The sequence below is a fragment of the Pinus tabuliformis genome, chromosome 3_2 (assembly GCF_031772625.1).
Source record: "Pinus tabuliformis cultivar Carrire ecotype Pingquan chromosome 3_2, CPIR1, whole genome shotgun sequence".
NCBI classification, from domain to species: Eukaryota; Viridiplantae; Streptophyta; class Pinopsida; order Pinales; family Pinaceae; genus Pinus; species Pinus tabuliformis.
Window position 1 is genome coordinate 1,275,884,463 of NC_142302.1, and position 26,612 is coordinate 1,275,911,074.

General features: G+C 38.6%; 1 protein-coding gene across 1 annotated transcript in view; it reads left to right on the forward strand.

Annotated features, from left to right (window-relative positions):
* LOC149185396 (proteasome subunit beta type-6-like) overlaps positions 1 to 26,612 on the forward strand; it is a 161,002-nt gene that overhangs the window by 24,844 nt on the left and 109,546 nt on the right. Inside the window, exon 4 of the mRNA XM_089417919.1 lies at positions 12,239 to 12,294. Coding sequence (XP_089274045.1) covers positions 12,239 to 12,294 — 56 coding nt within the window. The remainder of the gene's footprint in view (positions 1 to 12,238; positions 12,295 to 26,612) is intronic.

Sequence of the window (26,612 nt, forward strand, 5' to 3'; positions counted from 1 at the left end):
CAATGAACCGATTTAGAAAAAAATACATAAAATACTTAATATTTAATGAAAAATATACTATTAAGCTAAGTCACCGGATTCGTCCTAAACCCCCTACAAATCCCGAATCCAGCGAATCCGACACGATTCGGTCCGGATTCGTGTCCAAATCATATGACACGTTGTGTCCTTTTCCGACACGTCGAATCCGAGGTCGTGTCACGATTTTCAAAAGCGTGTCACGATTTTGGGAAATGTGTCCTGTTCATGGTTATGTTAAATTCTTAATCTTCATTTTCATCCTTTTACTTAAATTTTTAACATTACCATGAAATGACTCAGGATGTTTGAGAGTGGTTCTGACCTCATTGGATTTCATATGGAGAAAGTAGAATTTTAGATTTCATTCAAAATCTAGCAGACTTATCAGTTTTTCAGGATTTTAGGATTGGGGGATTGCAATGTTTCCATTGAATTTTGTCATGTATTAGGGTATGGAACTCGTTTTTAATCAAGAGCACCAATCCATCTATGTACCTTGATGTTAGTGACATTGGTTGTCGAACTCCTGTATCATGACCCTCCTGAAAATGTACGCATCACTCAAACAAAATCTTGACTTGACATGTTATGCTTGTTCTATCCTATGTTAATGCTTAAAGGGTGATATTAATGATAAAGATCCCTATACAGGTACAGAGGTAATGACAAAGATACCTCTGGATATTAATGCTTAGAGGGTGATATTAATGACAAAGATCTTGATTTTCCAACAAGACTAAAAAATTAGACATTTCTCTTGGTGGCAAGAGGGCCAAGCATAAGAAATAGATAATAGATTGACATGTATTTGAATTTTGTATGTACTATGCATGCTAATAGCTATAGATGAAGATCTATGTTTGAAATCAATAAATTTGTATCATTAATTAAAATGTGTAAGAAATATGATAATATCTAATTTTTAATATATATATATATATATTTTAAATAAATATATATATATATTTTTAATAAAATAATATATAATGTGTCCTAACGTGTCCTGTTCCGGGGGGTCAGCGTGTCCGAATCCGACACCACGAATCTCGAATCCTACGTGTCCCAAATCCCCGTGTCAGGTGACTTAGCTATTAAGATTTCAAACCATTAGAGACAAAATATGCAAAGTTTGATCATCTATATACCATGCAAGGGTGAATATATCAAAATGGCATTGAGTGCAGTACCAGTGTTGCAAGAATCGCCCACCCCCCCCGGATCCTAGGCCGGAATTGCGTCCCGTACGGAAGCGTTCCGGAACCTCCAGGCGAAGCGCGATTCCAAAATTTATGAAGCGCGATTCCTGTTTTTTTATGCGATTCCTGGAATATAGGAAGCGTTGGCCCGGATCCGCGCTTCGGAGGGCGCTTCGGGCCACCGGAAGCGCCTCGCTTCGGCCCGGAAGCGCACGCTTCACGAGCTCCGGATCCGCGCTTCCGGAAAAGTCCGCGGGTGCAGCAATGTAACTCGATTTTTTTTTAATTTTTTTTAAAAGTTAACTTGAGTTTGCATGAGGGGGTGGGTTAGGGTGAGGTTAGGGTGGGTTTAGGGTGAGTTTAGGGTGAGTTTAGAAAAGAATAAAGCCCCCATTCTCTTCTCATTTTCTCACTTTGAGTTTATGAGAGTTGGAGAAGAGAAGAGAGGAGAGGAGAAGAGAAGAGAGGAAAGGAGAGGAGAAGAGAGGAGAGCTTGGAGGAGTGAAGAAGGAGGAGCTAGGAGAAGGAGGAGGAGCTTGGAGCAAGAGCTTGGAGGACTTCATCTACAAGAGCTAAAGAGGTAAGTTCAAACCCCAAACTCCCTTGTTTTTTTGAAAAAAAAATTGTATTTTTCTCCTCCCTCTCCTACTCTTTCCCATTGTTTCTACTTGCTCCTTTATTTACAGGTTGTCCACCACCTATATCCATATTCCAAGATGGTGTTCTTTTGGCTTCTATGTATCATTCCACTCTTGGTTTTAATGATGGCAAGGGTGAGGAATAGAGGGGAAGAGGAAGGGGATGAACTTGGTCCTAATAGTAGTGACCCAATGTATGATGAGGAGGAAGGGTTTGAAGAGGAAGGGGATGAACTTGGAGGGGACACTGAAGCACAAGATGGGAAAGGTACATCAACACCCTTGTGGAACTATGTGACCAAACTTGATGGGGGAAAGGGTGGTGGATCTTACAAATTTGTGTGCCCTCATGGTTGTCATGGAGGAAAACCATATACGGGTTCATATACCCGTCTGAGGAGGCATCTTTGTGGGGTGCTGGACAGTGATGAAAAAAAGGGTTCTGTGGGGGTACAAATTTGCCCAAACATTTCAACTGAAGAAAGAAGAAAATACATCCAAATAGAGATGGCTGCACAACGAAAAAACAAGAAACAAAAAACTCATTCTGAATCAAGTGCAACCTCTAAATTTGGTAGTTGCCCATCTCCTCATGGTACTTCTGCAACCTCTGGAGGTAGAAAAACAATAGGGGATTTCCTTAATGTTTCTGGGAGGGATGATGTGGATGGAAAGATAGTCCGTTTTCTTTGTGCTTGCGGTGTACCATTCAATGTGCTTCGCTCTCCCTATTGGCATGACATGGTAAAGGCCATCAATGAAGCCCCAAAAGGATACAAGGCCCCCAACTATGAGAAAGCTAGAACAGTGTTATTAGAAAGAGAAAAAGCTAAGGTTCAAAGAGCTTTGACACGTTTTACACATGAGTGGGTGGATTCTGGGGTATCCATTGTATCAGATGGGTGGACAAATATTAGAAACCAACATTTGATAAATGTTCTTGGTGTTTCTTCTAGTGGTGCAGTATTTATTGCATGTCATGACTCCTCCTCCATTAGTGCAACTGCACAAAACATTGCAGATCTCCTATTGAAATCAATCAAAGATGTTGGTCCGAATAATGTGGTTCAAGTGATCACAGATAATGCAGCAAATTGTAAGGCAGCAGGAAAAATTATTGAGCGTACTCATCCACACATCTTTTGGTCTGGGTGCCTGGTTCACACATTGAACCTTTTGATGCATGATATTGTGAAACACAAAGATTGTGGGTGGATTGCTGAGGTTTACAGGAAAGGGAAGCAGCTCATTAAATTCATCACAGGGCATACAAGGGTAAACTACTTCTATGGCACTTACTCCAAGTTGCAATTGCTTAAAATTGCAAAGACAAGATTTGCTAGTTATTACCTCACCTTTAGGCGGCTAGTGAGGGTGAGACAAGCTTTAACTAATCTGGTGTGTGCTGAAACATGGGATGAAATTAACACTGACACAGATGGTGCTAATGTAGTCAAGGACACTGTTCTTGACAGTTACTTTTGGTCACAGGTTAAATATGTTTTGCAATTCACCAAACCAATTTATTACATGATCAAGTTTGCAGATTCAGATCGACCAGTAATTGGGGAGGTGTATGAGCAAATGGATAGCATGTTGGGGCAGATTAAAGACATTGTTGAGCCTAGAGATACCACCTTGTACAATTATATTCGTGTAGAGGTGCAAAACCGATGGGAAATGCTAAATATTCCATTGCATGCATTAGCATATGTTTTGACACCTAAATACTATCATCCATCATGGCTTTCAACACCAGCACCTGGGGGGGGAAGCAGGAAAAAACCACACCAAGATAGAGAGGTTCACGAAAAATATATGGCTGCATTGAGTAGATTAATCCCTGATAATGAGGAGGCTGCATTGGTACGGAGACATGTGAGCAACTATACGCTCAACACTGGTCCATTTGGGAGCATGCATGCAATTCAAGATCGAGAGCATTTTTCTGCTCTTGAGTGGTGGAACATGCATGGAGGGGCTACTCCACTTCTACAGAGTTTGGCATTGCGGGTGCTATCACAGGTGGTAAACACTTCTTCTGCAGAGAGGTGTTGGAGCTCTTATTCTTTCATCCACAGTGTTAAAAGGAACAGGTTGAATTTAGACCGGGCAGAGAGCTTGGTTTATGTTCATTACAACTTGCGATTGTTGTCCCATTACTGTGAAGATGCAAAGTCTAATAAAGACTTGTTGACTTGGGACAAGAATCCAGAGGAGCCCAATTTGGAGGATGGAGTGTTGCGACTAGAGCAATTAGAGGATGCTCTTATCCAGGTATGTCCATTGTGGTATGAATTTTCCAATTTTCCCTTATAAAGCATTTCTCTAATTCATGTTTTTAATTTTTTTGTTAACTAGTGTTTTTTTTTTTTTTGCATGAATTTTTTGAGCGATTCTAGGATGATGATGACCGTGTTGATATGCCACCACCCCCACCCCCATCTGGTCCCTTGGTTCCTAGGTTCCATGGTTCAACACCAACAGCAGGGGGTTCTTCTTCATCAGTTCCAGTGCCACGACTTACACAGGGACCATCTTCTTCATTGCCACCACGTGGAGGCCCGCCATCACGTTCTATTCGTGGTGGAAGGAGGAGAGATTAGTAGATATATTCACAATCTACTTCTTTTTGTCATAGATTACTCATTAGACTTGTAGACTTGTGAATTTGAATTTTGAACCTTTTTGGCTTGGCGGTGACCAAGTGACATATTTTGTAAACATTATTATTTGAATTTTGGACATGACAAATGTTGACAGTTGCTCACTTGCTAGATAAATCATAATATGCTCTATGTTTTATGTTTTATAATATGCTTAAATGTTTTATGTTTTATAATATGCTTAAAAATTTGATGTATGTTTGTAATAGCTAGAATATAGATGATTGTTGTACTAGTAAGTAACTACAATGGAATCATGGATGCCATATCTATCTTGATTTATGCAAAAATATGCATGTTTTCATGTCTTCTACAATTAATTTGGTATTTGGGATGTTTGTTTTGAGTATAAATGCAAAAAAATATAAAAAAATATATATATATATAGCAGACGCTTCCGCGGACGCTTCGCTTCCTAGATTTTTGGAAAATGACGCTTCCGCGCTCCGCGCTTCCGCTTCGCGCTTCCGCTTCGCTCCCGCTTCGTGCAACATTGTGCAGTACATATCAGTGACAAAATACATAATCAATGATGCTCTAAATGGCCGCTAAAGTCCAAAAACCACACTTCAAGCATTGGGCCACTGGCCTACTACAAACCACTGAACAACACGATCACTGCTCAAACTCATCACCACTACTAGAAATGGGATCATCAACAAGAGCTATTTAAACATCATGTGGCTCAACATCTCTAGACTCCTTTGTTTTCTCGACCTTATAATATGGTAGAAAAAACTTAACATGCCTAACCAATTGTTCACTTGAGTGAAGGGTACATTTTTGTTAAGGCCATGGTAGATGAGCTCAATAGTTAATATCACCAACATCAAGGTACATAAAGTGTTTCATGTTCTTGATTAAATACCAATTCCATACCCTCTTACATCAATGAAAATGTAGCAATATGACGAATCTTAAAATCTTGAAAATTGTTAAGTCTGTTGAATTTTGAGTGGGATATGAAGTTCTACTTTCTCCATATGAAGTTTGATAAGGTTGAAACCACTCTCAAACATCTTGAAAGAATTAATGGTAATGTTAAAGAATTTACTTTAAGAATTTAACATTACCATTGATTTCCAACATTGCTAGGGTTGAGTGAGGTTTTTTGTTTAGTTTTAGGGTTTTAGACGGGGAGGGTTAGTTTTATAGCCAAGGGGGGCTGTTTTGGGAGGGATATAACCCCATGTTTCCTCCAAAACCACCTCAAAAACTGCCACCAAGTGCTAGACCTCCCTTGTGTGTGTGAGATTTGATTGGTCAGTTAGGGTTGGTTTGTACCGATTAGGTACTAAACAAGCTAGTTCGGTACAAACCAGCCCATTCGATACCTAATTATTACAAATTGATGCTCCATATGGTTAGTTGGTTGATTCAATATCGCGCCCAGTTCGACAGGCTAATTTGACTGTTTTGGTTTGGATCGACGGTTTGGTACCTAATTGGTACAAACGGGCCCTCCGTATAGTCCATTTGTTGATTCAATAGGACGCCCAATATAACTGGTTGATTTGAATGATTTCGGTTTAGATCAGGTTAGTTTTGAAAACTATGCTCAAGAGATGGAGGGTATGATGGGTTGATGATTAGAGAGGGTGGGCTCCCCTAGTACTTGCATTGACTTGTCCCCTTCATAAGGGAAGGGGGCATTTTTCTTCAACACCATAGCTTTGTCTAGCCTTTTTATTATACTTTTCGAGCCCACTCTAATTTCAAACCAACTATAATGGAGTTCAGATGATTTATTTGATGGAAATTTATATTGGTAGTATAGGCCCATTGGCTTTGAGATCAATTCAGGCCATTCTTTCCTATGGTGACATTTGAAAGGGTTTTAATCTTACTTTATCCTCTTTTGATTCAACATTGTTACACTAATAAACCAGTCTGTTTTTTGGAGGCATGTGACCAACCAATCTTAAAAGGCTACTCTCCCATTTTTATCATCGAGAGCATAGATATTAGCTAAAACAAGAGCTTGTATGTTAAGGTTGAGAAAAATCCATGCCATGTGGTATGTGGGGTCAACTAGGCCCATTGGCTTTGAGATTAATTGAGGCCAGTCTTTCCTATGGCGACATTTGAAAGAGTTTTAATCCTACTTTATCCTCTTTTGATTCAACAATGTTACACCAATAAACTAGTCTGTTTTTTGGAGGCATGTGACCAACCATTCTTAAAAGGACACTCTCCCATTCTTATTATCGAGATTCAAGAGCATAGAAATTAGCTAAAACAAGATTTTGTATGCTAAGGTTGAGCAAAATCCATGCCATGCGGTATGTGGGGTCAACCTCATGGTTAATTATAAGCATGATAGGCTTTGGAGAGACAAAAGTAGGCACATGGCCTTTGCCTTCTACATTGCTTGATCGAATCGCCATAACACTGGGTCAAATCATAGTATTCAAAACCGGAACTGGTGATCGGACTAGTCCACCTATCAAACTAATTTTTGAATCGGAACTGGAAAAATAAGACTGGTCAGAGCTCAATGAACCGGTCTTTAAAAAAATACATGAAATAATAATTTTTAATGAAAAAGACTATTTTTAAGATTTAAATCCATGATTCCAAACAAATAGACACAAAATATGCAAAGTTTGCTCATCTATATACCATGTAAAGGTGAATATATCAAAATGGCGCTGAGTGAAATACATATCATCAAAAAAATACATAATCAATGAGGCTCTAAGTGGCCTCTAGAGTCCAAAAACAATGCTATAAGCTATGTGGCCATTGGACTACAATCTAACTACAAGTCTACATATTAGTGATCAACACGATCACTCTTGAAACTCATCATTGATTCAACACTAAAGAGCCTACATAAACATCATCTAGCTCAAAGTTTTTAGACTTTGGATTGCTCAACCTAATATGGTGGAAATTGAAAAGGTTTAACATGCCTAACCAATGATTTTGGTTTGAGTGAAGGGTTCATCTCTTAAACCTTATAATATGGTGGAAAAATCTTAGCATGCCTAACCAATTATTTTCCTTTGAGTGAAGGGTACATTTTTGTTAAGGTCGTGGTATAGGAGTTCAACAATCAATACCACCAACATCAACAAAGTTCAACAATCAATGCCACCAACATCAAGGTACTTAAAGGGCTTCATGCTCTTGATCAAATGCCAATCTCATACCCTCATGCACGACAAAATCAAATGGAAATAATGCAATCCCCCATATCCTAAAATCTTGAAAACCATTAAGTTTGTTAGATTTTGAGCGAGATCTAAAATTATAGTTTCTCCATATGAAATCCAATGAGGTCAAAACCACTCTCAAACATCTTGATCCTTTTCATGGTAATGTTAAAAATTTAAGTACTTTAAGAATTTAACATTACCATTGATTGTCAACATTGCTAGGTTGAGATGTGTGAGGCAAATAAGAGGGGATGCATGCTTTTAAATGCTTGGAGGGGTTGTTTTTGGAGGGAAACAACCCCTAGTTTTCCTCAAAACTGCTCATGTATGCCAAAAACCATGTCTTGTTGGGTCCACGACCAAGCTGGTAATAACACTGACTGGTTTATAATGGAACGCTCTAGTTTATGGAAAAATTAGCCTATTCAATCATAAACCGACCGATTTATGGCCGTTTTGAAGGAAACCCTAGCCCTCCAAGACATCTAATTGGGTTTAATGACTGGTTCAACCATTCTAGCTAATGAACTTGACCAGTTTGATCAGTTACCAATTCGACATGGCCGATTTTGAATACAATGGGTCAAATATAATGAAGGGTTGTGCTTGACAAAAAAAACTACTTTAACTTCCTGAAAACATTGTATATCTAAATGAAAATCTGTCAAATGCAATCTTCAAACCTTGGTTTGCTTGAGTGGTTTTATAAGACTGCAAACATTTCGTGATAAACACTTCAACCAAGACCTTCAACATGAATGCCCATCTCTTCGCCATCATTACCCAACGAGGCTTGGTAAGGGTCTGAAGATATATTCTTCTTTTGATTCAGAGTTTGCATTACACTGACATTTAGGGTATTATTCTTAGGTTTTCTTTGCATATCATCGACGTCATCATTGACTTGATGTTTAGACATCGATGGTCGAGGTCGGGTCCTTCAATTGCCCCCCATGGGAAGAGGTGACATGAGAGGAGCCAATGAGTTTCTTCACATGACTATGACCATAGGTTTATATGTAGCTGCCCCATAATTGTTGTGGTTTTAAATAGAGAAGCCTTTGGGTGTTGTGGGAGCCTTGTTGCTACTTTTGATGATTTGAATTTTGTCGTTGCTGTTAATAGAGGTCCATACCTTTTGAGCTTGATTTTTGGGAGTAGTAGTTGGAGAGGTGCTAGGGGAATCAATGTTAGCCATCAAGGGACAATCCCTAATCCTATTGTCTAGACTTGGCACCTAAAAGATGTATTAGGTAAGTCCATAAACCTGATAGAGTGTCTTACAACATTAGTGTGACATAGATATAGATACATTTTTTAAGGTCCTTTCAAATATCGACTTGGAGACAAACCTGTTGTGGCTCATGACAAATGTAAGAGCAAAAATTTGATCTATAGGATTTCCTAGGATCAATGTGACAAGGTTCGCCGAATTTGAACCTCGAGGTTTGAAATTTGGCAAACCCCCCAAAACTTTCAGATTCGTTTAGGTTCGCCGAACCTGAAATTCGAACCTAAAGGTCGAACTTGATCAAATTCAAACCTAAAGTTGAATTTGATAAAATAAAATTGAGGTTCACGCTTATGGATTATAATTACTTGACATTATTGACTTCCTTTTTAAAATTTTGAAATTTGAAGATGTTCTCCATGATTTTGCAATATAGTTGTATTGTAATTTGTATGTTTAAATTCTGATTATGTTTAAATTTTGTGATTTTTTCAGAGATTACAAGTATTTGACATTATAGACATTCTTTTAAATTTTGAAGATTGAAAATTATGTCATTTCTTTTTGCATTTGCAAACTACTATGGTGTATGTTTACATTTAACTAATGTCATTGATAATTAGATGTTATTATGATTAAGTTATTCATGTATGTTTACTAATCAGAATTCTTACTCATATATGTTTATTGATTAATTTTGATTTTTGATTATTTTATGTTATATATATATATTGAGAAATATGTATAGTCGAACTTAAAGCCTAACCTCATATTAACGTCATCGGAAAATTCAAATTTGAATTGAAATTAATCGTTGCCGAACTCAATTTCGAACCTAAATCGTGTGCCATAGCCTAGGATTGCAAAGCTGGGTCAAGGAATGTGAGCCAAATTGGACAACACAATTGAGTGACTTGATCCATAGAATTTTTTTATACCATTTGTATAACCCAATTGACGTATTGTGACCAATACAAGAGCCGTAGACAATAGTAAAAGCTGTCAATGCTAGATTTTGGTGCATTAAGATGGTTAGTAATTGTGGTTGGCATGCCTCACATCCATAGTAACTACATCTCCTATGGCTGATCCAAGCCCAATTAGTATGTTAATTGATCTAGGAAAGTTGGCCACTATAAGCAACCTATACCGTATTTGTTACTTCAGTTGACGATCAAAGCAATCATCTTGAACTTGTTGGCATTATGATGTATGTGTTGTACTTGATGGCAACCCACTTGTAGCAGAACAACTCACTTGTATATGGTAACTAGATGAATCTACAGAAGAGATATCAGATGTGACAGAATGCATGACAGTAGTGTTTACAGATGTGATGAAATGCAGGGCAGCTTCAAGGAATCAGAGCAGAAGGCAACTCACTCAGATGAAAGTATAATAGGTAAACACCAAAGAATTACAGATCAGTCTTCACAGAATGAAGAAAGAAAGGTATACGCAGGGTCACCATTGACCAAGCTGCGTATACACGCATGTTCACTGTATACAAGCCGCGTTTACGTACACATGCACTTTCATAGAAGGAAAAGCGTGTATGCCTAGGAAAACTAAATTTTTGGTCCGAAGTATTTGGTCCATGGTATTGGTCCAAGGTATTGACCCTAGGTATTTGGTCCTAAGTGGTTTTGGTTCATGGTATTGAGAAAGGCCTAAGACTATAAAAAGAGGAGAAGATCATTAGGCCAAGGTGTGCAAGTATCGAATATCTGATGAAGTGTGAGATCTAGTATGCAGGTTATTGGCTTATGGTGCTGTGCTTGTTCTGGACCAAGGATGAACCTTAGCGTTTGATGAAGGATAAGATCTAATGATGTATTAGGATCTTAAGGCTTGAAGTGAATTATCTTTATGTAGTTTGACCATGTATCTGAATACCTGGCGCATGTTGTAGTCTGTAAATATGATGATCTGGGTATGACTGAAGTCTGGAATACTCGTAATGCTTAAATCATCATTTACAAATCTGTACGCAGGTACACTTTAGAAAAGGAGCGTATACACGCTGGTTCTGCATATCAAAGCAGCGTATACATCATAAATTTGATTTGCAGATTTGTACGCTGGTTCGCTTTGAGGAAAGCACGTATGCACGCAGGTTCGACACTTGGAAGCAGCGTATACCTTATAAAATATGTTTTAGTTTCTTTTGTTTGTTGTTGCAGTGTTTTGGGTTTTGGTTACTGTATTCTGGTGACAGCATTTTGAATGATGAGATTGATGGGTTGTCAAAGTGATTGATTGATTCGGTTGTGGTTGGTTTAAAAGGAGATTGGTTGATGCAGATATATTTGATGATTGAATGATGTTGTTAATGGATCCAGTTTGAAAATTTATGAAACGTGGTCCCTGGAAGAAAAGAGAAGGTTGTTTCCTTTTGTAGGCTGGCACGTATGTACTAGCAAAAATATCAGCTAGTACAAGAGCTAGGGGGTTGTGGCTCCCTTCCAATAGAAGTTGGAGAACGAGAGAGGATTGTAGCCTTCTGCAGGTAGAAACCTGCGTACTGGTATAAGATTGCACCGGTACAAAAATTGTAAACAAAACTTTCTTATTAAAAGAAGACAAAGACGATTGCAGTAGGTGGTTTTCACCCACATTGGGTTTCCACCTTATATCTTGGTGTTCATGTGTGTTGCTTATATGTGATGCTTTACTCTGTTTTTACTGCACTGTCTAATGAATTCCTGATATACTCGTTAAAGTTCAATGCATGATAATTTGGGTAAATCAAAAGATCTCTGCATATACGCTGGTTGCATTAAGTACAGTTGCGTATACATGCTAGTTCACTAAGCTGAAGTAGCGTATACAAATCTGTTTTTGAAAATTAAATTATTGATCAGATAATACTGATTCACCCCCCCCTCTCAGTATTATTTCCAACAGAACTGTCATGTTCTACCTTTTGACATGGATTATAAATTCCCATGTATGTCTTCAAAACTTCTTTGGTACAATGTCTATTGAATTTTATTTTTTTCTATTTTAGCTTACTTTTTCAATTTTAAAACTGCATATTAGTTTGAAACAAAAATGGATATATAGAAGTTCTCCAGTCCATAGTGTGCGTGAAAATGAAAATGAAATTACCTGGATGTTCATCCTTGTGAATTTTGTTAGATTGACAAATACAGAATTTGAGAAGCAACATCCGAGAGTTTGTTATGTCGATACTTGTTAACCCTAAGATGCTTTGAGGGTTGAATGAAAGGGCCTATTTGCTTATATATTAATTACTTTTTGGAATTCTTTTAGTAGCCATCTGATGATTTCTTTGTATGCTTCATGACTCTTCTTGTGACAGGCTGCAGATTCGCAGGTGGTCTCTGATTATGTGCGCTATTTCCTTCACCAACACATGTAAGTCTTATTTTATGCATTCATTTGGTGTGGGGATGGTTATTTTAAATTATTATATGTCTTATCATTGAAATAAGACATCTAGGCCAGTAAACCTTTTTCCTTGGAAAATAATCATAAATTTTCATTCATATGAGAAGTAAAGATACATTCTTCAGGTGCGAGATACATTCTTCAGGTGTCATCTCGCACATATGGAAACAGGGAATAGAATAATGCTTCTAAAACTTAAAAGATGCCTTTTCTATTCTTTGCCATAAAACTTCCAGAAATGTCTGGCCAGAAGGCGTCAGTCTACCTTATACACATGACCAAAAAGAGAACTCCAAAAGGACAAACTAGCATCTTGCCTACATTGTTCCTACCCTGGTCAAAATACAAAATTGAACTTAAAACAAAATCTCAAAGCCAGAAAAGAATTTTTGACACTGGGACTAAAGAAATAGACTAGTTTCAAGCAGAACATCTTCATCTGTTTCCTCCAGTTTTACTTTTTCTGACTCAACCTGTTGACCCTACTTGGAGAGTCCATCTGCTACAGTATTGAGTCTCTATACATGAAGGAAAGAAATCTATTCACAAAGGCAGGCTGCTTCTTTTAGTTGCTCTGCTAGAGGAGTTAATGATACATTTTGAATCAGAAGATTTCTGGAGTCTAGACATCCATTTAATCAGCAGAGTTCCTAAATACTTGTAATCTCCTGACACCTTTATCCAGTGCCAATCTAATCAAAAGTCTGTGCTCCATCAATTTAGCCACGTTGTTTTAAGTTTTAACCCAGGCCCTGTACCAGCCTTGAACTCAATGAAATGTTTTTTGGAGAGGTTATGTCCCCAGCACTGCTGAAATCTGCCGGTCCTTGTTTTGCAATCGTTAACTCCAATATGTCTCCTGGGCTTTTATTTTGACCTTACTTTCAAACCTGAAGGAAACACACACCTGTCAATACACTTGGAAGGAAGGTCATTGTCCATTGTCAAACAGGGCATTCTGGGCCAGTCAGTGTTGAGAAATCCAAGGGCTTGATATGTTGATGATTTCTGTATCTTAGATAACTGCTTGTGAAGTATTTTTATCCCTTTACTTATTCAAACAAGATCTTTTCATATCTGTATGTTTACTATCTTCAACAACCAGCTATCATGTATAATAATTATGAGAACAATAACACAAGATATAGGCAGCAGCCAGGGAAAAACCTCTCAAACCTGAGAGGAAAGCCCACGGTAGTTCTTTTTATAGAATCTTCACTTGACAAAATTTCCAAGACCCATACAAAGACCCTTTGACCAAAGTGTCTCCAAGATCAAGGCTAGAACCTTCTGCTACTGCTGTCCTCTGACATGCTGTACCATAGATCAGATATGCAACTATAGATGGAAGGATTAGCTTCCTTCTCCCTTCCTTCTTCCTCCAAGCTTCACTTGTTCAAAATAGTTCACTTGTCAAGCTTGTTGTCCTCAATGCTTGCCTCTAGACAAGATGATCTGCTTCCTTGATGTGAACTGTTTAGCAACACTAGCAGCAGACCTGAAGATGTCACTGTCTTCGCACGTGTGAGTGAGCTACTTGATCTTGTAGCCTCCTCCTTGCCTCACTATGCTTGGAGCTTCCTTCTAGTTCTAGGCCAACAACCGAACTCTTTAGGCCTCAAATCAACCATTTTCATGAAGATGACCTAGGACTGTAATGCAGCCCTAATTGTGACCTGTTTCTTCGCACGTGTGAGAGGTTTAGGGCTCTTCTAGCCCTCCTAAACCTTCGCTCTACTTGTCTCTGCTCTTCAAATAAATCTGCCCTTCAAATAGACCCAAGATCGAACTCTTTCCTTGCTAATGAGAGCATATAAGATGATGCCCTAGCCTCGCATGTGTGGACAGATTTCCTGCAGTTATAGATGGCAGAACAGACTTCCTTCTTGTTGACCTGCGGCTCCTTGAATTGACCCTTTCTTCGCACCCTTAGACAAACTTCTTCGCATAGGAGAAAGATCGAATTGATGTGATGAGAGTGTGTTCGAATGAGGGAGGAGAGGCCCTTATTTATAGTCCTCTCAAGGCTGCTCATTAGGCCGACATGACTTGTCTTTAGGCCGACTTACATAATTGATTTAGCCGACATGAATATAATATATTTTTGCCGAAATTACAATGCCTTTTTATCTTCGCTTGGAGGAGACTTTTACTAGCCATTTGTACTTGAACTTGGAGGAGATATTCCACATGGTTCTGCCCTTGATCTTGGAGACACAAACTATATAGTTTACAAGTGTAATTGTTTACATCAATGACACAAACCTATCACCTAGCCTAGAGCTCTTCAATGGGAGCTACTACAAACAAATTTTGAGCATGAAACCCATGACTCAAATTTACAAAATATTTTGCTAGATACAATTTACATCATTTACATTGGAATGTGTCATTATGAAGACCGAACCTAGTTACACTTTCTTCAACAGTCAGATACCCCATAAAGTGAGACATGGAAATGCGCAAATAGTCTTGCTTTTACATGAACTGTTTCCTTAAGCATTGTGCCACTGTAACCCCACTCCAAGGATCTTGAACCCCAGTTAATTGAACTGTATCTTTCCACAGTTGCTTAGAGAGGACGTATGATACAGACAAACAAATGGGATACTCTTTCTTCTGCTTTCCATTTTCTGCCTCAACTTCCAAGTCAAGACTTTGTTTCTGAGGGCTACTTCATCAATCCAAAGATTGTCTCTCCATGCAAAACTATCCTTCCCATGACAATTCGTTCCATCATGTTAGTGTTGGTATCTCAGAAAGGTAATTTCCATGAGGTTGTCTACTTGTGGAAATTATCTTTAATGTATCCTATGTTTTTTCTAGAAGCTCACTTTATTAATTAATAAAGTGAATGTTTTTTTTTTTTTTTTTTTTTAAAGTGACTTTTAATTAATAAAGTGACTAAAATGTGTTACTTAATGATTCCAGCAAGTAACTAAATCTGATCTATTTGTTTAGATAGCTGGTTTTATGATAATTTTGACATGGTATTAGAGCGCTTGCTCTAAGAGAAAAGTAGATTTATTGTTTTCCAAGTTACTTCAGCAAGCTTGAGAGACATATCTTAGGACAGCCACGTTGGTAACTAGTGTGAAAGTTGAGGATCGACTTGATGGGGTTTCAAATTTCTCGCAAGGAAGTAAAGAATCTCAATGATCTTGAAGGAGCAAGACTTGTGGGAAGTCGTGTACAACGCTCCTCCAACCCCATTGCAGACCTCAGGGAGCTCCCAGACATTAGCAATGGGATAAGAAGGACATAAAAGCACAAAGGGTGATCCTTGAAGTTATTAAGGATCATTTGATTATGCATGTTGCATAGAAGACTACATCTAAGGAGATGTTTGATGCCCTAGTTTCACTTTTTGAAAGCGATAACATGAGTAAGAAAATGATTCTCAAAACTAAGCTTAGAGAGTGCAGAATGAACCGCTTTGACAATGTGACTAACTACATTATGAGGGTCAAATAGATCCATGACCAACTTGCTTTTATTGGAGAAGCTTTATTGGATACAGAGCTTGTGAATGTTGCTATGAATGGGTTCACCGAGGCTTGGGAACAATTCATCATGGGCCTTTGTGCCCGGGAGCATCTTCCCAACAAGGAGAGACGTTGGGATGATTGCATCCAAGAGGAGACTCGTAAAGAGTCCAGGTCCATCAAACAGGGATGAAAACTTAGCACTAGTTAGCAAGACGAAGAAGACTAAAGGGAAAGTTTCCCTCAAGAAGGGTGACAATTAGGGAAAGGGACAACAGTATGGGCAAAAGAGAGATATGGGCAAAGATCAAATGCTATATTCGTCATAAGAATGGCCACTTTGCTTCTCATCATCCACAAAGGAAGAAGGGCAAGGGGAGGTTGCAGACAATGGTAGTGACAACAAAGGCACAATTGAGTGAGCTTGCTTCCAAGTTCGAGAGTGGTTTTTCACTCGTGTCTTGCCTTTTTACCAACACTATTGCTAGAAGCACCTAGTATATGGACAATGGCACCTCCCGCCACATGATTGAGGCTAGGGAGCTATTTAATAGTTTTGTAGAGGACGACTCAAGGATCCATATTGAGCTTGGCAATGATGCCAAGTATGCAGTGAAGGGACAATGTACAATTTAGTTTCAGCTTGAGTCAGGAGGGTCCTTTGATGCACATGAGGATCTCTATGTACATGGCCTAAAGAACCTTTTGTCCATCTCAGTCATGGAAGACAAAGGTTATGAGGCTAACTTTTGGAGGGGCTGAGTGTTTATCTAGTCCAAAGAGTGCATTGAGGATTGGAGTCAAGGAGTGGAACCTATATAGACTTCAGGGTTAGCTTGTTCTTGCACTATTGCACACTAGTGAGAGCATGTGCGAGCTCTAGCATAAGAGGACAGGGCATCTCCATCATAAAGTTCTGTTGGAGAATTCTGGAGGGGCCGAGTGTTTATCTAGTCCAAAGAGTGCATTGAGGATTAGAGTCAAGGAGTAGAACCTATATAGACTTTAGCGTTAGCTTGTTCTTGCACTATTACACACTAGTGAGAGCATGTGCGAGCTCTAGCAGAGGAGGACATGATATCTCCATCATAAAGTTCTGTTGGAGAATATAACTAGTTTTGGTCTTCATAATTTGTACTATTTTGTATTTCATGTAAAAGCAAAAGAAAACAAAAAAGAAAAAAAATATTATTTTTATAGACAAGCATGTTCTTCACGCTTCTAGGTTTTCGAGTCAAAGTCCTATTTGGACCTATTGTAAAAGAAAAAGAAAATGAATTTTTAAAATATGTAATTTTGGGTCAGAAACCCTTCTAGGTGACAAGTCGGCCTACATGTCAAGTCGACCCTGCCCCAATGGACATATCTATTCGCACCCCCTCTGAACTATATAAATAGAGGGAAGATGGAGCTCATTTGGACACACACACTTGATGGATTGTGGTTTGAAATATCACAGAGAGGGCAGAGAAGAAGTGGAGGGCCAAAGTCCAAAAGAGAGGATATCTTCTTGAGCTAGATAATGTGGAAGATCTATCTTGATATAGCTCTTGTTGTTGGTCTCTAGCTGATGGATCTACTGGAAAGAAGGAAGGTTTGACTTGACATCGAGAGGTTTAAATTTTCTGTGGTCATGGGTCTTGGATTATCTTAGCTGATTTGATTCTATATGCAAAGACTTTTCTGGGTTTTCCCTTTTGAGGGTTTTTCGATGGCTTGGAGCCTATATCTTGTGTTCTTTTGTTTTTGTGATCTTCATGTCCATGTTATGGTAATTGTTTGATGAAAGAATCAAGATAAAGATTAATTAAAGAAGCTGACAGATTTCACAAGCAATTACTATGAAAGGACTCTAAATTAAACTACATGCCTCCCGATTTTCCAACATGGAATCAGAGCTAAGGATTGAAGTATGAGGCTAGAAGATCACATCCCTATCAACATTTGGATCAGATCTCTCTCAATGACTTTAGAAGCTCTCGTCTCTACTGATTGGTAATGTTTTGGGAAAAAAAACTTAACTTCTGTGACCTCATCTCAACAATAATGTGAAGTTTGATATTTGTTGTTAAGTTACTCTAATCAATCGCTCAATTTCATATGTTACATTCTCTTGATACCACACTCAGAGAGTCACATTTCTTATGACATGTGTTGACAAAATTAAGGATCACATTTTGAGCAACCCTAAAATGACCGAATGAAAATTGTAACAAAGATCCTGGTATATTATCTAGCATAGAACAAATCGTATCTATAACCTATGGTTCAAAATGATAATACTGAGAGACTAGAATCAAAATTGCGACTAGATTTGCATATGGCTTTTATCTTTGGAACTCGCATTAGAATTTTGTATATTTTGCTTTGCTCACATACAGTCTTATAGGCTTGCATAACACGTAAATAATGGATCACCTTTGATTTATGAAAATAATTGATGTGACTATGGTACGTAATGGCTCGGTTATTCTACAATGGCTCAGATAAGATGCCTCTTATTAAAAATTCTATGGGACATCGTCTCATCAAGGCCATCGCATTAGTGGATCATATTTTCTATAATGGCTCATTTTGTAATTCACATTTTTGTGGATCTCGCATACAGAAAATCACATTCTGTGGGCTCGTGTTCTACGGTGGCTCTCCTTTGCAAATTTGCAAACTTGACAGTGATCATGTTGTCTTGATGTATGGACATTAACCGTGAAGACCTTGACAAGTGATGTCTTGGCAGTAATGTTTATAATCGACATATATAGTAACTGAGCCAACCTATCTGTGAGAGGCTTTGATTTGTAAGGCTCAAGGTTCCAATTTTCGCTATGTCTTTGTGGGATTGTATTGGGTAGTGGCAACATTGAATGTTACTATGATACAGTTATATCGAATTAGCTATGAGGCATCGCTATATAGTCTCATCCTATGGTCTGAAGTATAGTTATGTGGCATCGCTCACTTTTTTTGAGTGATAACATACTATTGTTAACTTCACTAAATGTAGAAGAACAATCTACAATGACCTTGATAATGATGTAAACATATGGCCTTCATAAGACAATAATCTATATATGACAGTAAAAGGATGTGGCGGTGGTCTTTATGTGATAGTCAAAGTAATGCTTGACAATGTTTAGTAAGGTACGACAGTGACACAATACTCAGTGGAAAGTATGTGGATCATTTGTGATCAACTAAAAAAACTAAGGAACATGGAAGGACCTACCCATTGATAGAAGAAGTTTTAGTCACCTTTTTGTGACATAAGGAAGGGACTTGAACTATGATCTTGTGAACAACATGAAGAAAACAAGGACTTTTTAGCTTGAAGGACAAAAATATGGAGCACCTTTGTTGAAGAATGATCGTCCCTTAATAATTGAAGAAGGACTGTATCCTTGTAAAGGAGGAGGCATGGTAAGAGGCATGTATGCGCATTCCATATTATAAGATTATGATAATAGTTGTTAGAAAGGGTCTGAAAAGTTTCTAGGGTTTATGAGTCTTGTACATTATGAAGTCTTGAAGACTCTTGGTACTTAACCTAGGAGTAAAAACCATAACCCTAATTGGCTGTTCCCTCTAAGGAGACCTTGGCTCTTGACATATAGGGTTTGCAAATCTAATTTTGAAAGGATAATCTAGGGTATGTTGTAAAACCCTAGCAAGGGTTGAATTGAATAAACCTTAGGGCTTGAAAGTCAAAACCCTAGGGTTGATGTTTTCGCCAAAACCCTAATAAGGGTTAGATAAAGAAATATGGGGTTTGTAACAATAACCCTAGAAGCTCACCCTCTGAGAATCCATGGAAACCCTAGATTGACAGAATTGACATCATGCTCTTGTCTTTGTATATTTTGTTTGGTTGTACTTGTCGGTGAAAATTGCAAGTACATAATAAAGGAAGCAAGATGAGAAGGATGGAAAAGTAAAGCAACACTCGTGCTTGCTTATGACTCCTTGAAAATAACGAGCTTGATGAAAAGAAGGAACTGTAAGGACCTTGATGGACATGATGTTGAAACTTCCAGCTGACAAGTTCTTTACAGGAACACATTGATGATTGAAAGATGAAGCCAAATCTTTTTGTAATATGAAGATAAAGCATGCAAAGAAATGTTGATTTCAGAGGGAGAAAATAGCATAATTTGACATCATGTCTAAGAGGTCATTATAACTTAACAACTTTGGCATTGATGAACTGCTTGGGACATGACTTGGCTCCCTAATAGGACATATTGCAAAAGCATGTGAAGAGGCTAGAAGGAGAGTTCGTTTGATGATATTGATCAACATCATATATGGTATCTTGAAGAAAGAGAGTGAGTTGACAATGACAACTACAAGAAATAAGATATTGTAACTCGTTGATTAGTTCGTTGCATGGCCGCTTTGATTTAAAGTGAATGCATGGAAATAGACCCTGCAGAAGAATGTTGATCTCAAGGAAAGATAGTAAGAAAACTCTGATATTTCTTCAAGAGGTCATTGTATTGAGCCTTTGAGGTAATTATGACATTGATGTTTTGGTATTGGTTATCTTGTTGGTATATGGTTTTGCTACCTGGAAGATGTTGCAAAATTGCATGCAGCATAATGTCAGTTGAGGCAAGTATCTGCAAGTATTTGTTTTGAACCCAATTCAGTGAATACATTGATTGAGTTGATGGCTTTGGTAATCCTTGGAAGATTATGTGGTCAAGATGTCTATATCATCTTGGGATGGAAAGGTAGCAATACAAAAAGATAAGCTAATGTTCATATGACAATGAAGATCACTTAAATGATTAGAAGAAGCTATGTCTAGCTCTAGTTTAATTGGCTCAATATAATGCCTTTGTTAATAAAGGAAAGTGATATGTAAGGTTGATAGCTCGAGTCCTATCGCAGTTTGGTTCTAGAAAAATGAAATCTCAATTTGATGAGAAGCGAAGAAAAGGAGGAACCATGCAACTACTTGAAGATCTCCATGAAGAACTAGTAGCTGATATATTGATGAAGACACACTAAAAGAACTTGTGGTTATGACTTCCCAATTAAAAGGAAGTAAGAAATCTCCTCTATGCTTAAGAGGGAGTAATAAGTCTCCTTAAATGTTTGAAAATGAGCAAGGATCTATTCCCTGATCAAGAGGGAATGAGGATCTCCTTTTTGATTGAGAGGGAGATGGACGTTCTAATCTCTTCTTCATGTGTCATGCACTAGGTTAGGACTAACAATCATACGTCTAGTGAAGGCCATGGAGGGAGAATGAGGTTTGGAGGATTGGATAAGCATCTGAGATTGATACTCCTTGAGGATAAAGAATCCAAGATAAGAAGTGGACCGACACTCTTTTAGGATTGGATAATTATCTAAGATAAGAGTGGTCGAAGAGGACTGGAATTCTTTGAGGATGGGTAATCCAAAATAAGAATAGTCCTAAAAGGACATACCTAGTGAACATTCAGATGGGGTATGTGCCTTAAGCGGTAGCGTGGTGTCTCACATAAAGCCTCCTAGCATTATGCTCTGATATAAATAGAGCTTGTCAGTTAAAGGCCTTACTATGTTGGCAATGCTAGTTATGATGTTGATGCTTAAAGATGACTTATCATTCCGACTCTTCTTATGAGAATATTTCAGATTGAGAGTATCCTTGTACCGGGTGTACAATTATGAATACCTCCCTAGTTAAGTGGGAGTGTTGGAGAATATAACTAGTTTCGGTCTTCATAATTTATACTATTTTGTATTTTATGTAAAAGCAAAAGAAAAGGAAAAAGAAAAAATAATTTTTTTCTAGACAAGCATGTTCTTCATGCTTCTAGGCTTTTGAGTCAAAGTCTTATTTGGACCTATTGTAAAATAAAAACAAAAGATTTTTTAAAATATGTAATTTTGGGTCAGAAACCCCTCTAGGTGCTAAGTCAGCCTCATTGTCAAGTCGGCCCTGCCCCAATGGTCATGTCTAATCTCACCCCCTCTGACCTATATAAATAGAGGGAAGATGGAGCTCATTTGGACACACACACTTGATGGATTGTGGTATGAAATATCACAGAGAAGGCATAGGAGAAGTGGAGGGCTGGAGTTTGAAAGAGAGGATATCTTCTTGAACTAGAGTTTGTGGAAGGTCTATCTTGATATATCTCTTGTTGTTGGTCTCTTGTTTATGGATCTGTTGAAAAGAAGGGAGGTTTGACTTAGCATCTAGAGGTGGAAATTTTTTGTGGTCATGGTTCTTCGATATCTCATTTGATTTGATTCTATAAGAAGAGAATTTTTTGGGTTTTCCCCTTGGAGGTTTTTCCTTGGCTTGGAGCCTATATCTTGTGTTCTTTTGTTTCTGTGATCTTCATGTTCATGTTATGGTAATTGTTTCGTGAAAGAATCAAGATAAATATTAATTAAAGAAGCAAACAAATTTCACAAGCAATTAGTATGAGAGGAAAATCTAAATTAAACTACTGTCCTATCGATTTTCCAACAACTCTACCATTACTAAGGCAGATGGACACTGGGCTTCTAGATTTTGGTTTGGACCATTAGGGGGTGTGCAAAGGGTCTGCTCTTGGCAAGAATGTCAAGGTATCATTCCCTAGCAACAAGACTCGATCCAAAGGCATTTTGGATATGATCCATTATGATTTAGTAGGGCCTATGTTAGTATCTTTGGTAAAGGGCGCATCTTCCTATGTGACCTTCATTGATGACTTCTTCAAGAAGACCTGGATCTACTTCGTGAAGACCAAGGGTGAGGTATTCAGTCATTTTAGAGCTTTCAAAGCTCAGGTGGAGAATGTGACAGGAAAGAAGATCAAGGTGCTGAGGACAGATAAGGAGGGTGGATACACCTCTAATGAGTTCATTGATTTTTGTATGGAGGCAAGGATCAAGAGGGAGAAGGCAGTGGCCTACATTCTGCAACAAAGTGGAATTGTAGAGAGAAAGAACCATTCTATCATCAATGCGATGAAGACCGTGATCCATGATTAGAGTTCGCTGATGTTTCTATGGGCCAAGGCATGCAACATAACTGTTGTATTGGCATAATGGGAGTCACATTGAATTCCTAAAGTATAAAACACTATAGGAGGCATTCACATGTAAGAATCCTGAGGTAGGACATCTCAAGATATGTCGTTGCCTAGCCTACATCCACATAACCTATGGAAAAGAGGACAAAGTTGCGACCCTCATGTGAGAGGGGCATCTTGGTGGGATACAACAAGGATTTGAAGGCTTATAGAGTCTTCCCGACAAATTAGCGGAAGATAATGTTGAACCGAGATGTCAATTTCGAGGAGAACTTGGCATCTGGGAAATTTCAAGACCTACCAACAGTTGCAGAGGGGGCCTCAAGAGGAGGAACCAATGCAAGAGTCAAGAACAAATACTTCTAGTACTAGAGATATCTAGCCTTCAGTGCAGGAGGAACACTCAACTCATTCGACATCAGTTAGGAGGCCCAAGTGGGTGGAGCAGACTATTGAATTTTGTAGCTATGGTCGGTCTTCATAATTTATATTTTAGCCCTTGTAATATATAATGTAAATGTAAGACATGTTCTTCATGTCATTTTCATTGATTAGCCCTTGAAAGAATTATTATAAGACATGTTCTTCATGTTGGATTTAAAAGAGAAAATTTCGAAATTTGAATTTTGAATTTTTGGCTCCAAACTAGTCAAGTCAACTCTAGTGAAGAGACACACCCCTTCGCGAAGTCAAAACACTATATAAAGACATTTGACTGTGAAAAATCCATGATTGCAATAAACTGGAAACTCTTCTTCTAATTGATACAGTTCGTTGTCTTCTGTTATTTAATTAACGACAAATAACGAATAGCTCACTACTGCAATCTTCACAAATAAATAAACAATGTTGAAATAAATCAGGAACTAAGAAGTAGATGCACACACATAAAATGATACCAATGTTTTGGACAAAAAAGTTTCCGGAAAAACCCTGAAGGGAAAACGGATGCAACAAATGAGGGTTTGTATTTTATTATCTTCAACAAATTAGAGAGTACAATGAACTACTTGCCAAACATTGCCAAAGCTCCTAAAATTTTTCTCCACCACTCCAACTGGCAGATTGACTTGGAAACCCTTAGTGACCCTAGCAAAATCAAACTCGACCTCCTCGAGTAAATGCGCACAAAAACCAATGCTATGGGAGATACGTAGTAGCTGGAAATTTAGATTCTGCTGATCTTTTACTCCTTTTCGGTGATCCTGCACTTGCACTAGACAATTCACTTTGTCCTCTAGAATTGATTCTCGACAATTGGAAAGACGATACGCTGCCTAGAACTCCGCACTGGAGAAATCACACCCGTTGGTACAACCTTCCTGCAGAAGAAATAGGCCTTCCCTCTATCTTCAGAAATCTGTGGGAATCTCTCTTGGAAATCTCTCTCCAATTTTTGTTGAAACCCTTTCACTGATGCTGTGTTGGCTCGAATTCTTCCCTCGCTGAATACTGTGCACTGGGAAATTCACATGCCCTTGATCCCTTGATGCTCACTCTCATTTGATGTATCTTCTCTAAGCACCATCAACTTGCTCTTATAATTTTGTCGCTGGAGCACAAAGATCAAGATCTAATTGTGATTGATTGCTTAGATCATATTAGACTCCATCAAATCAATTTCGAGAAGTCTCTAGAGCAAAAGTTGATTTTCTCAATTAATACCCTTTAATTAACCAGTTTTCTTAAGTTAGACTTAGGAATTTTTAATTATATAATTAATTAATTTAATTAAGGTGTTCCGCAAGCTTATCTTGTGAATCATTTTTTGGGTATTGGAGATCTTGTGTTCCTCATCCTTTTAGCATCATTAGATACTAGAACTCTTGCCCGATGCTACCCATAATTCCATCCAAAAACTAATAGTCCCTCTTAGCGAGGAAGGTGTTCTCTCCATCATACTCCTCTACATCTTGTGGCTGGATTGATCACGTTGTTGGTGTCTCACATCCGTTTCACCTCCTTTCTTCACATCTCAATTGGTCTGACTCCCTGTCATTGAAAGTCGTTGTAAAGAAGGCACTCTGGCAAGCACTGTCAACCATGCTACTGCACATACTCTGATTCATCTGTTATCCCTGTAGCTGAATTAGCATGTGCTATCATTGCACAACTTTGATCTCACACTGCTGATGCCTTTGTGTTGCTGCCTTTGCATTGCTACTATGTGTAGTGACCACGATTTCCCTTTGAATAACAATTCAGAAATCTCTTGTGGGCTGGAACCCTCTTATGGAGTTCTCTCTTGCGCTGGAACTACAATTGGACTCTGCAACTGGCTAATTTGCACTGCCACCTCTAGCTGGAGCTGTCCTTGCTACCAACAACTGGCCAATTCACACTACCACCAATTGCACACATTTCCTGCAACTGCAACTTGAAACTCAATTTCTCCTCAGATCCTGAAGTTCAAGCTTCCATAGGGCTACTCCCTCTGAAGTTAGACTCCCTCTTAGTTTCAAACATTCTTTGATCTTCTGTGTCATTGCCACTGACTCTGCAACTGTCCCTTGAGTCTTTGACTGCAACTAGCTCTGCACCGTTGACTAAGCACCTAAATGCGCCCAACTGGCTCTGTGACTACCTCTCAAATATTTGATTGCAACTAGCTCTGCACTATCCCTCAAGATCTGACTGCGACTTGCCAACACTGAACTTGTGTACCCGTTGTACCACGACTGTTCCTCTTGTAACTTTACTACTATGGGTTCCTGTAGCATAAGTATTGATCCATGTGAAGAATACACTGTAATTGGATTTGATCTAATTGATCAAGCCTCCTTGGCTAGATCTAAACCTTTGCTGCTCTTCCCACGGATCGTGCTCGTCCTGGCACATTGGAGTCTCATACTCCTCTTGGATCTAGTGCTGCTATATCTCCTTTTGACTCATGTCCTTGGTTGGGACCCTTCTTCGCTTTGCAACTCGCACTAGACAACTCACACTTCCTCCTACACTTGTCTCTTGCAACTAGAAGTTGATCTATTGCCCAAATCTGCACTCTCGCTAACTCCAAGACCTCTTCTCGAAATCTTGCACGACTATCTCCTGAAATTTGCAAAAATCTGTGATCCTCAAATAAAACTGGAGAATTATATGCTGGAAATCTCCTTCTCCTTCTGATAGCCTACCTTGGCCTTCCTGCTGCACTCACACACCTTGTTGGAAATGCACTGATCTGCTCCTACACTTGGCTTAGGTGTCCTTCTCGGAACTTGCACTACTTGCTGCTTATATTAGGTAACTCACTCCACCTTTCGAAAGTCCTTCTTCGGAATTTGGCACACAAATTGCTAACCCTGAAACTCATACTGACTGGACTGACAAGTCTGCTATGGCGTTTTGCTGCTAGAAATCACGACCTCCTTTCTTGCAACTGGAAACCCTCTGAGAATTTACTGGAATATCCCTCAGCGTGCTTTCTTCTTCCTTCCTTGCGCAGATCTGCAATTGTAAACCCTTGTTGTAAATCTCTGTGCCCTGATCTACTATGTGGACTAATTGATCTGCTCACTGGAATTACTTGCCGATTACCATTGCCTGTTGTAACAAGATATGAAAACTTTTCCTTCTCCCAGATTTGGAAATCGAGTTTCTCCTCTTCTATTCTCACCCTAGGCTAGCCTGCGCAAATATAGAAGTTGGTGCTTCAGATCTCCCTCTAAGACTGCACGATCAACTTCCTTTCACCTCTGAGCCTCATATGTGATCAACTCGCTCTAACACCATGTGAAAAGAATAAATTGGAAATTATTCTTCTAACTAATACAATTTATTTGTC